Below are 12639 nucleotides of genomic sequence, written 5' to 3'. Positions count from 1 at the left end.
GATATTACAGTTTAATACCATATTGCTGTAACAACCCATACATCATTTATTATTTCTATTTATACTGCAACTAGTTGTGTTTATTTCCGAAATATAGTAACACAGCTACATTTTGTACAATGTCAATTTCACCATAGACGACTTTTCCACAAACAGGAGTCGGTTTCACACAAAAACTTTTATTGTAAGTGTTCTGAATTGTTTATGACTTAAGATTAATCTTAATCGTAAGTTTTTTTGTGAAACTGACTCCACGAGTTCATTTAAGGATAAAAATAAGTTTGACATTTGTGTTACAATCTAAAAAGATATCAATATATCAATTAAGTTGCAGTATAAAAAGAAATTTAGGTCAATATCAGAAAAATATAAACTTTTTTTGTATGCCGCACAAATCTAGAAAAGGGCTCGGTAAAACCTCGCTCTTCTCCAGTTTCTCAGCCTCATACAAAAAAGTATATATTTTTTTCGGGCATTGACCTTATATTGTATATTTATAAGTTGAAATAGAGTGCACGAAATATTTGCAGTGGTATCAATTGGGTCTCGAATCAAAGAAACGAAAATCTAGAATCTGCTTAAATTTTGGTAAATGACCCTTAATGAACTATTAAGTCTTATATGCAAAAGATAAATTTGTGTTATGGCGCAAAATAGTTTTCCATGTATCGTAGGGATAACACTAAGGAGTTCGAACATCTGTCACGTAAAACCTCAACTTAGTAAATCCTTGAGTAAAACAAATTACACTGACAACTGCGACCGTTGGTATTTAAGCATTGTATGATTTCATGAATTTAACACATTACAATTAGACAATGTTCAGATTTAGAAAGACGATGAAAATAAAAAAAAGATATAAGATTTGTAGAGAAATAATATGGTATGATTGTAGAAATATGTCAACCTAACAATCCTCTAGTTCTAACAAATGGCACACATTGTGTTTACATTGTTGATTTTATACAGGCATGTTCCATAAGCATGGGTACATTAATTTAATTTAATATGGGCGTACTGTGTTTGAGGAAAACTTCACGTTTTGTACGTTTAACTTCTATACTCACTTGTGTCTTGATGAGGTAACTAATTTGTATTTATCCTCTTTTCGCGTGTATTTTTGTTCGATTTATTGAGCACAGACCAAATAGATATGGGGTCATTCTTTCTACTTTGTATGATGTATACTTATGCCTCGTTCACACGAACATTTAATTCGAATTATCCAATTCGCATTAGAAATACGCTTTTGTTAATACGAACTAAAAGTTAACGTCGTTTGGATAGTCAGCGAATTAAACGCTCATTGTAATTCGAATTAGAATTGACGTTAGGACGTACAACGTTTCGAATGCGAATTAAACTAATTCGAATTAGTTAATGCGAATCGAATTCGAATTACGTGTGAATGCAGCATTATAATGCTTCATCAAATTTGAATTTGGACTTTAATTCCGAAGCCGTTCGAGTGAACAGGCACTCCGAACATGTAGGAAGTCTTTCGAGGCCAGACATATTTTAACTCGTATCTAATATTAGCCTTCCAACTTTTCTATTTTGATTCGAACAATACCGATGAGTCTTATATAGACGAAAAATGCGTCTGGCGTACCAAATTATAATCTGGTATCTTAGATGAATTTATACTAGAATGAATTTCTTCCATTGACAATTTAAATTAAAAGCCCATAGCTCAGTTGGAATCTCTATTTGATTTATCGTTAATTCTTAACATAAAAGAAGTATTTGCTACTGAACATTAAGCAACCAACATTCATTCAACAATCTTTTTGAAATCCGTCAGTTTTCAGATATATGGATTTACTGATTAAACAATACGTTATTAGTTAGGTGTTTGAATTGGAATAAATACATCTTTGTAAATACAAATGTCAAGCATTATCATGTGATGTTATTATTAGTCCAGGTATATATTTATCAAACTTTTATTATTAGGAAATGCATGATTATTTGGTATTAGAAAACCTTCCCGAATAACACCTAATGAAATTAATACATCCTTAGTGTCAAATATCTATAGATACAGACAAAGCGTAGTGATAAGTACAGTAAGCATGTTAAAGATATATTGGACAAAATATATCATTTATTTATTGAATGATATAAAAAGGAGGATTAAGGCACTATTTGGCCTAGAATTTGAATTCCTTCGTTTTCATGGCACAAAGCATTTGAAGTTTGTGATTTTTTGTATCAATCTTTTTGTATTAAGCGTTAACATTAACACCAAAAATATGTAATGAATATTGATGTTTCGTAAAAGTTCTGGTTTTTTAATCACATTTAGAGTGAGGAGCAAAAAGTACAATGACATTTTCTTGTACTAATCAAATTCTATTTTCGTTTTTGATAAATGAACTCAAATGAATTAGTTAACGCATAGAGGTGAAGACATTTATTTTGAATTCCTAACGGAAAATGTAAAAGCTCTAATGAACTACATGTATCAGAAACAGTTGGACGATATATCATAGATGAGAATAAAGAGCAAAGACTGTACAGAATTTAATCATTAAATGTAAATAAAAAAACACATATATTAACATTGTTTCTTGTTTCTCTAACTTTTTTCAAATGCAATAGTTGAACAGCGGATATGGATTCAACAGTTGTGTTTGGCTATGTTTTATACTCTCTCCTAAGGAGATTGTATAAAATTAAATTGAGAATGGAAATCAGGGATGTGTAAAAGAGACAACAACTCGACCACAGAGCAGAAATAACCAAGGGCCACCAATGGGTCCCAAACAACGCGATAAAATCCCAGACCCCGACCAGAAGCATGCTTCAACGGGCCCCTAAACAAACACGTAATTAGTTCAGTGATAATAGAAGTCATACTAAACTCCGAAATATAAATGAAACAAAATTAAAAATACTAAAATACTAACAAAGGCCAGAAGCTCCTGACTTGGGACAGGCGCTAAAATGCAGCGGGGTTGAACATGTTTTGTAAGATCTCAACCTTCCCCATATACCTTTGGTTCTTTTTATTCGCCATTCCATATTGTCGTTGTTTGTAAACAGCCTAGTCTTGAATGTTAGCTAGCGAAAGCGAGTATTATGCTACCTTTAACATTTTGGTATCAGTAACAATTCACTGTTACGTGCATAAAAATGCATGTGAATATGACATATTCAAGCCTTTATAGCTCTCTTTGTTGCCCCTTAGGTAGACAAACGCGTCCGTTTTAAAATGCCCATGACACAAATTAGCTGTCTTGGTGTTTAAAACAAAGAATGGTGCAAATGAAACTGGCATGAGTTTATTTTTAACGACAGATTGGTTTTGTCTTTCCAAATTTCTGTTTGGAAATAGTTTTATCGTATTGGTTTGTATCCCACTAAATATCCGTATAAAAAAGGTTTAATTATAATAGCATTTGAATTACCTTTCTTTGTACACTATGACTCACAATACGAAACCATTAAGCAAAGAATTTTTCAGTTGATACCATATTCAAGAGCTTGCTTTTTCTATAATGATTTCCTTGATAGAGGGTTGATGCTGACAATAATGCGATTTAAACAAAGAGTTCCTAGTTGTTGCCTTAATTTATGTTCTAATTGTCTAACAACAACCCGTCCTCTTTTCCCTTAAATATGACCTACTGAATAAGAATTATCAGCGGGTTTGTACCAAAACTCCTGTCATTTGGTCTGTGATTGAAAATTATCATTGGTAATCACACTACATTGTCTTGTTTTATATTGTATGTATAAATAAAACAATTATAACTGTATTTGGTTTATTGAAACATATCACAGACATACAATGTTATATATACAAGTTGTAAATGTAAAATATGAAGAAATATTTGAACAGAATAACAGAAGCAGGATGTACATTGCTTCAAATACTAGACAAAAACGATTTATGTGTTTTCTGCATATGTTTGGAAACATAATACATGGATGAGAAAAGAGTCTATCATGCGAACGAACATTTTAAACGTTGTAACGCTCGTACTAAGGTCTAGGTCCGGTAAGGGCCGATTTTGGCCTCAAATTTCAGGTTCGTCTGATGAAAGATTTTTGACACTTTTTAAACACATAAGTGTCTACAACAGTTGATTCCATTAGTTTTTATGCAATAATTGAACCGATTTAGTCATTAAAACGCTCGAATTCAAGCTAAAATATGAAAAATCTATCAAATATGCCAATAATATGTCACTTTTTAGATGGTTTTTGTCAAAAATAAAAGTGTCCGCATCCGTTTTCACTCTCGACCTTTATATATAGCATGTATTACTATCAAATACAACTTACTTTTAAATAATAAGAATGAACACAAATGAGGCCACTTCCGTTTAAGACAATAACCGTCTAAAAGTTAATTCAAATGATAAAATTGTGAAGATTTCAGTACTACTTTCCAATAAATAGCTAAAAGTTGACATTTGAACAATTTTCTAAAACTGCCATATTTTGGGGCCAAAAAGAGGTGTAACTGTACCTACTCTTTTGACATAAGATTAGCTCGCGACCACAATTTTGAAAATTCATCACATGCTATGTCAAATCAAGACAATTAAGGCTGCGTACGATGAAAATGTACGTCTGAAAAAATATAAAAAGAGGTATAGTCATTGCCCCTTGAGAAGAAATATTAAAAAGTCAGGATGACGAACTCAAATGCTGATCATTAAAACTTTACTGAATTGTGTAACAAATCTAAACTAAGGATTTATTGTTGGAGCTTAGTTCTTCCTGCATGCATTGAAACATAAATGAGTTATAACTTGAAATAGCAATATCACAAATGATCCTTGGGGTTTTGCTTCATATCAGAAATGAACGTTCAGTGGTAAATACTGCAAAATATTCCTTAGATAATATACGTGTATCCAACACCACATCATGTCCTGGCGAGTACACATATAGCTTCTACTGTTAGTACAATGATTATTTTTCGTAATGAGACGACACTTTGTCACGTCAATCCGAAATAATATACCTCAAAACAATATATCAAAATATGTGTACACCTCGATAAATACGCTTACACCTCGATAACAAGATACGTCCATATGCGTGACTTGGTTTCTTGTTTAATTTAACAAGGCGTAATGATTGGTGAACAACATCTTTACAATGTAAGATCATGCAAGGGTAATACTATAATACATTTGTACATGTAGATCAGTATGTATGAGCATAGTTAAAATAATGTCGATAAACTGAAAAAAAATCATTCAGTTTTATGTGCATGTTAACTCCGTTTATCCGAACATAAAATAATGAATTCACAACAAAACTAAATAAATTATTATATGATTTTTGTCATAAATTTTGAGACAGTCATTTGCCTGTTTCATTTTTTATATATGAAAACTTCCTACAAAAATAGTTTTTATACGACGTAAATAACAATCTTTGGAAACTTTAAAACAAAATCATTTACAGTTACAAACCAATTCGTTTGATTGGACTTTAAAATTTAATACTAAAGACCTATTTACAAATTATTTTTTAGATGCGCCTTCCTTCTAATATACACCTCTGAGTAGCTTAAAAGTATGCAATATGTAAAAGCTTTCCGAATCAACTTTGTTTAAAGGAGAGAGGTGTTTAAAACAGTAAAACTGTTCAATAACTTGAAAACCTTCCAATTTCTGCAATTTGATCAAGAGTTTTTCAATAAAATTTAACAAACTAGTACCATGACATATTTAGCAGGTATATCAATTCAAGTTGGGTTTTTTCTACAACCACAGTAATTAGACTATTTAGCTATAAGGTTACAATAATGTCACAATTTATAATTTGAACATATGCCCATCAGTTGATATCGTTGATAACAATTCTGATCGAGGCAACGTTTTATATTTTGAAAAAAAATTGAACGAAGATATACGACAAAAGCAAAAGTATTAAATATATTCAAATATATAATTAACAATGTCGTACGTCGGAAAGATAAATGAATTGTGATTGTATAAAAGATGTTAATTGACCTAACTTTATGGTCTTATCATACATTTCCGTTGTGCTTTTTTCATGGTTCACAGTTTAGTTAAACTAGTGTGTTATAAACTTTATAAAGAACCTAAAAACAGTAACATGGAAATGCGAAAATGTACATTTTCAATAAATACATCTTTTACACACTCATATATCTCTCTTTCGTTATTTAGCATTCAGATGTATTCATATTCTCACACACAGACTACATGCTTTTTATAAACTCCTGTTTTTTCATAATCCGACCAATATCCCACTAAAGTCTGATGTGGTTTGAACAATAATATTCACTCTAGAGGCATTGTCTACATACACTGAAGCATATTGTCCAGCCTACAACAAAGAGGTTCTACGATCAATATTGTTAAAATAAAATATATAGCATAAAGTTGAAAAGTTTCATTTATATTTATATAATTACTGAGTGATTTTAATATTTAAAAAAATATTTTATGCATTTTCAGGAGGTAATTCTAACCATTGATTTGATATCTTCCAAACGTTTAAACAATATCATTTAATTAATGCATTATTATTATAATTATTCATTTTATTGGAAATTGCACATGGTATTTTTCTGTATTATCCAAGTTTTCATAAAAACAAGCATTAAAATCATTATGAAAACAATATTTTTAGAAGATGTTTACCGTCAGCTCCAAGAAGCCCATAAAACTGACTGTGAAAAATTTGCTGTTACTTTCTAAACCTGATATATGCTGCAATGATCTGAAATCATGATACATATTTAACATTATTCATGTGCATATACAAAAGATTTATTATTTTATATACATTAATGCAATGCTTTATTGGTCAATCGCATCTTTAAATTCGTTTTGCTTATCTCAATTCAATAACCTGTGTCAGTTGCTGTCATAGTGTCAGTTGCTGTCATAATATTTCTGCATTGCTCTTTGATTTTATGTTGTGGTCATCTTTTTATATGGGAAGGCGATAATCGTGTTCTTTTGACCTTATAACGTGGGGTTTTTCAGATGCAGTTAGGTGGTTTGGTTGGTGACGATATGGAATCCAATGGCTATTTTTTTGTATTTTATAGTGTAAATTATAGATTAAAACGGAAGACTAAAATGAATCGTTTCTTAATCAGAATACCGGAAAGATGATGAACGTATGTGTCTTAAAGACCCTTTAAGTCGCCACACTGTAGAACTTATATTTTATCAAGCAGTTGACCAGATATGAAGTCACTCGGTTCAGTAATACTTCAAATAAATGTGACAAAATATTTGTTCTACGAACTAGAGAACTGTGATACAGATCCCACTCTAAAGCGTATTACTATCATAATGATTATCATATCTATGTCGTTTTTATATTGTATTCAATTGTTCTTTGAATCCATACACCATTTGTTCAAAATCTCTTAAGGGGAAGTCTACTGTCATAAAATGTATATGGAGTCCAACTTTCAATAATGCAAACAAACTGTGCATGGATCATTAACTAAAATAATGTTTGCCCTTTTCTGTAATACTCACGCGTATTTTTGACACAATGAATCTATACAAATCTGTGCTCTAATATTATCTTGTTTCCTGAGTTTCAATCTTCTGCCATTACGTTTTATTCTCATGTGAAGATTTACTGAAAACTGATATATTCCGCTTTTCGGTGCACCAAAGCGTCCATTTTTAATATTAAAATTTTCACCTCTATTAAATGATCCTGCAGCAAAAGGCTGAAAAAAAGTGGTCAAAATCAAATGAATTGAACGGCATTAGTTTGTTAAATGATGGTATATGTTTTCCTTAAGACAGTTTTTGTCTACTTTAGATATTGTTCGTGAATGCGCCTTTTCATTTCTCCGCTGCATATTTCTTACAGATCTATTGGAGGAACACAAATCAAAAATCAAACGGATAAAATATTCTTTCGGGTCCTATATCCATTGACCATTGTCAAGGAAAGGCAATTACATAATTTTCACTATTTTGTGCATTTTTCCTTTGATCTTTTTTTGTGATAATTTTTCATATTATTCTACTCGCTTGAGATGGAAAATTATCGCTAGAAACTAAGCAGGCACGTGGTGTTGCTTACGAAATTGACATGAAATTGACAACGTCGTCATATATAAAATAGCGATAAACAGATTATCATTGATCATCTCATCTCAACTCGATTTCCTTTCTCGCTTTCGCCGTCCGGGCTCAAGCGAGAAAATCAATCTCGTTGAGGTGATCAACGATAATCTATAAATATAGCAGTATTTCAAATTGGATTATATCGATTAGTATACAGAACAGAACATATTTTATTTCCAATTAAGGGCCCACAAGGGGCATACAGAGCATACATGAATAAGGCAAAAGAATATTGATTTTCATAGATACATAGATATAAATATTTTGTTACATACAGTTACAATACAATTACTAACTCATATTCACTTTAATAAATTTACCAACAGTATTAAGGACTTGATTGTCTTCACAGTTTAATAAATAAATAAATTTATGCTGATTATCAAGTATAGAAAAATTTGGAATTTGGCAAACAAAGTCAAAGAGAGCATCTCTATCTGATTTAAAATTTTCACAGTTAGTTAAAAAATGGATTTCATCTTCAACACAGCCAGAGGAGCATTTTTTGCAAATTCTTTCATTTCGTGGAATATTTGAAAAACGACCAACTTCAATTTGAAGCTTATGAGCAGAAATAAGTAATTTGCATATAGATCTTCTAAAATCGAAGTTCTTAATTAAAGAAAGATAATTTTCATAACCAAAATTCTGCTTAAATTTCACATATTTAAACAGTTTTCCATCAGAAGCTTTATTTTGGCTAGCATACCAATTGCTAATATATTTAGTGTGGATTAATTTACTAGATATGTTCAAAAATTTATATCGTCCGAAATGTTTTACTTCTTGTTTAATTTCTTTAACTTCTAATACTTTTTTAACAAATGAGAACCAAGAAGTTATGTTAGATTTGTGAAGCTCTTGGCTGCATTTATAAGCATCTTTCAATAGACTGAATTCAGTTGTAAGATTTTCAAATCTATACCAGTATTTTACAATTGACTTTACAATATCATAATGTAAGGGGAAACGTCCCAGTTCTGATAATACAACAAAATTGACACTCCTTTTGTGTACACCAAGTATAAATTTAGAAAATTTAAGACGGAGATTCTCACACTTAATATTTTTAAAAATATTTTCAACATTAAATAAGGAAGACTGTATATTCATTTATATATGTATTATATATCTAACGTTATATACCTGATGGAATGCACCAAGCTCCATAAATGTTCTTCCTGAAATGGCTACATTTCTGCGCAATCGCATATTGAAGCCTACTGCTATTCTTGCTACAGAATCAAACACATTGTTCTTTGTGGAAACTGGTATGCTACTACTTGTAATATTTAGATTGTCAGTGCAACTGGGACACTGAAAAATTTAAGCACATATACAGTTTAGTTATTTGGTTATACATTTAAGATCATTTAATATCAAATTTTATTACATAAAGGCTACATTCTTTTCATTTTTGTTTTTCGTTTGTTGTGTTAAGCATAAAACAATTTTTTATTTGTTTTCATTAATTCCTCATTATCATACAAACGCTATGTATAGATTTCTGTATGCTCTTGATAATTTTGTGCACCATTTCTTTTCTACTTTATTCGTATAAGTCAGGCTCAGTACATGGCCTCTAAAGTTGAATGAACGAAAATCGAAATATTCGTTCAATATCAATCCGCTTTATACATAAAATTGAGAATGGAAATGGGGAATGTGTCAAAGAGACAACAACCCGACCAAATAAAAAACAACAGCTGAGGGTCACCAACAGGTCTTCAATGTAGCGAGAAATTCCCGCACCCGGAGGCGTCCCTCAGCCGGCCCCTAAACAAATATATACTAGTCCAGTGATAATACTAATTTCCAAATTGTACACAAGAAACTAAAATTAAAATAATACAAGACTAACAAAGGCCAGAGGCTCCTGACTTGGGACAGGCGCAAAAATGCGGTGGGGTTAAACATGTTTATGAGATCTCAACCCTCCCCCTATACCTCTAGCCAATGTAGAAAATACATATCACATATACAACTAAGTCGCCTAATATCTTAACTTACACAAATAAAATGCATGTGAAGGTAAATTGAAAATTTAACTTAATTACATGTGTGATGATTTCAATTTTCACTGTGATCTTCCCCTTTGAAGCAACATCTAAGCGGCACAATCATTTGGGCTCAGAGAAGAAAAAAGAATATGTCTCGCAGGGGATATTTCCGCATATCTTGTTCTATGTGTGGTATCAGTTTATTTTCGAATTATGAGTTTTGAATGCCTCTCTAGTATCTTTAGCCTCTCCTTTATAACTTGTTATTGAATGCAACTTATTCCAATTTGTTATACTTAAAATGAGCCTCGTTTGAAGTAGTACAGGACCTGTTTACATTTGAAGAGTATTCAAACTATGACAATGTCTCTTACCTTTTCTGCAAGTAATTCAAGCGCTCTACGTTCTGCTGCCTCTGCAAAACAATAAAATTAAATTAAACCCAGTTATAGCTATGTGTGTCATTATACCCGTTCACTTACAAGACGTTGTTGTCCAGGTGAGTTCTGGGCATTTCACAAGTTGTAGTCTTTGTATACTGTTTATCATTCTATATGAAGAGATGGCATCGATTACTTCATTCTTTATTGCAGTTACTGCCAGTACGGCATAATTTAGTATTATTTTCAATATTTCAGAGATTTCTATATATACTGATTTTTTTCTCATTAACTGATGTTATTTTAGCGATTGGAAAAAAACAAATCAATGAAAAAAATAGAGGGTTCAGTAGTCTTTACGTTTATAATAATGCTTTTGTCCTTTCGGGAATTTCATTTTGACGTTTGTAGTACACTATTCAAAAAAGTTGTAGGTATGAAGCGATTTAGGGCTAACGTTTCTACGTGTTTAACCTTTTTTATATAAAAGAAAAAATCGAACTGATAGTTCGCTTAAATAGTCAGTTTTTTTACTACAGGGAAAGCGGTGCATTCATTGAAAATATTCCTTCATTATATAGTAGTTATAACTTTTATTAACCTTCATCTCTCAAATGCTATAGAGAATGTGTAAATAGTTTAGGCATAATAAAATTCCTGCTGTATTAAATGTAATCAAAGAAGATATATACAAGTACGTTTAGATCGTTTACTTCATTAAAGTATATCTTATCAGTTCTGTTATTACCAGACGACATATGTAAAAACATCAACGCGCGGTAGAGATACAGTACTAGCAAAGTGAAACGACCCGTGTATCACCACCGCTCATCATTTTTCTGTTGTCTCTAATAACTAACACAGTAATCATCTTGATTTTTTGGTTTTTGGTTCAACCTCAGCATGTGTGTTTCAGAAAATTTGTAAAATACTTAAGAAATCTGATACCTACCAATAAAATTGAGAATTGAAATGGGAATGTGTCAAAGAGACAACAACCTAACCAAAGTGCAGAAAAAACAGCCGAAGGCCACCTATGGGTCTTCAATGCAACCAGAAAACCCCGCACCCGCATAGGCGTGCTTCAGCTGGCCACTAACAAAAACCTTGTTACCATGTATTCCAACTAATATCATGAGTCCCTTACCTCAGACAAAAATTAAGAAGGTGCATAATGTCACCAAATACCGAGGTTCTATGAGTATGTACTACAAATATTAAGTATTAAAGATGAAACAATGGGCCATTCAAAAAGAAGAAGTTAAAGGATAAACAACGTCATGCCATAAATAAAATAAATGGCAGGCCATCAATCATTTCCCAGAAAACTAAAATCTGAGCAAATTAGACCCCAGGAATAATTCGAAAAAAAATAAGTCATCAATTTCAAAATGTAGATAAATTGCTAGGAGGCAATGCATGAAAAAGTGTTTCTAATGGAACCTAGGTAAAATACCATAGCAATCTACTAATTTTCGAGTAATCGCTTTGCGGAACTACATTCGATCTTTCTATCTTTAATACTTGCTTGCTACTTTTCTTTTTCGTTTCATTTTTTAATCATTTACAGATATTATTATCATAGTTGTCGCAATTACATTTGCACTTTGGAGACAAAAAATCAGTTTTAGGAAAGCAAGAATAAAATATAATTGAATTGATATTTTTTAAATCTGTATTGGAATTACCTGCTTATCAAGTACGGTAATTAATTGATTACATTCTAAAAGTTCAAAGAAAAGCTTACGTTTTTGACGCGGTTTTTTTCAAAGTTGTCAGAAAAGGAATGTGCGTTCTCGTTAAATCTAAACAAAATACATGAAGATTGACTTTTAATATTGGCACAAATAGCATAACAAGATTTTTTTTGATTTTTTTCTAGTTAATAAATTATAGAGAAAAAAAACCGTAAAGATATTTTTGAATTTTGTATTTTTGGCCTTTATATATTGTTTCTGAGGATATTAATCATACTTCAAAAGTCACCCAAACCATCCAGTTCTTCGGACAAATCAATTAGGAATGTTCAACTCTACTATCTATCAAATGATGGAGGTGCGTATAGAGAAAGAAGTTTTTGTATAAAAATATCTATTTTGAGAGACTTTAACGGAAATATTAGACAATGTTATTAGACGTGTAATCATCAAAACTGACAGG

At 31.3% G+C, this 12639-nt stretch overlaps 1 protein-coding gene across 1 annotated transcript in view; it reads right to left on the bottom strand.

The window, feature by feature from the left end:
* Positions 1-3756: 3756 nt before the first annotated feature.
* Positions 3757-12639, bottom strand: part of LOC139499960 (adipolin-like) — a 28626-nt gene continuing 19743 nt past the window's right edge. The window contains exons 4-8 of the mRNA XM_071288624.1: positions 10474-10514; positions 9246-9416; positions 7494-7693; positions 6639-6717; positions 3757-6321 (exon numbers count right to left, since the gene is read on the bottom strand). Coding sequence (XP_071144725.1) covers positions 6223-6321; positions 6639-6717; positions 7494-7693; positions 9246-9416; positions 10474-10514 — 590 coding nt within the window. The 3' untranslated portion in view covers positions 3757-6222. The remainder of the gene's footprint in view (positions 6322-6638; positions 6718-7493; positions 7694-9245; positions 9417-10473; positions 10515-12639) is intronic.

The sequence above is a fragment of the Mytilus edulis genome, chromosome 13 (genome assembly GCF_963676685.1).
Source record: "Mytilus edulis chromosome 13, xbMytEdul2.2, whole genome shotgun sequence".
Classification (NCBI taxonomy): Eukaryota; Metazoa; Mollusca; class Bivalvia; order Mytilida; family Mytilidae; genus Mytilus; species Mytilus edulis.
Note: the sequence above shows the minus strand (reverse complement) of the source record. Positions and strands in the feature narration are given on the sequence as shown.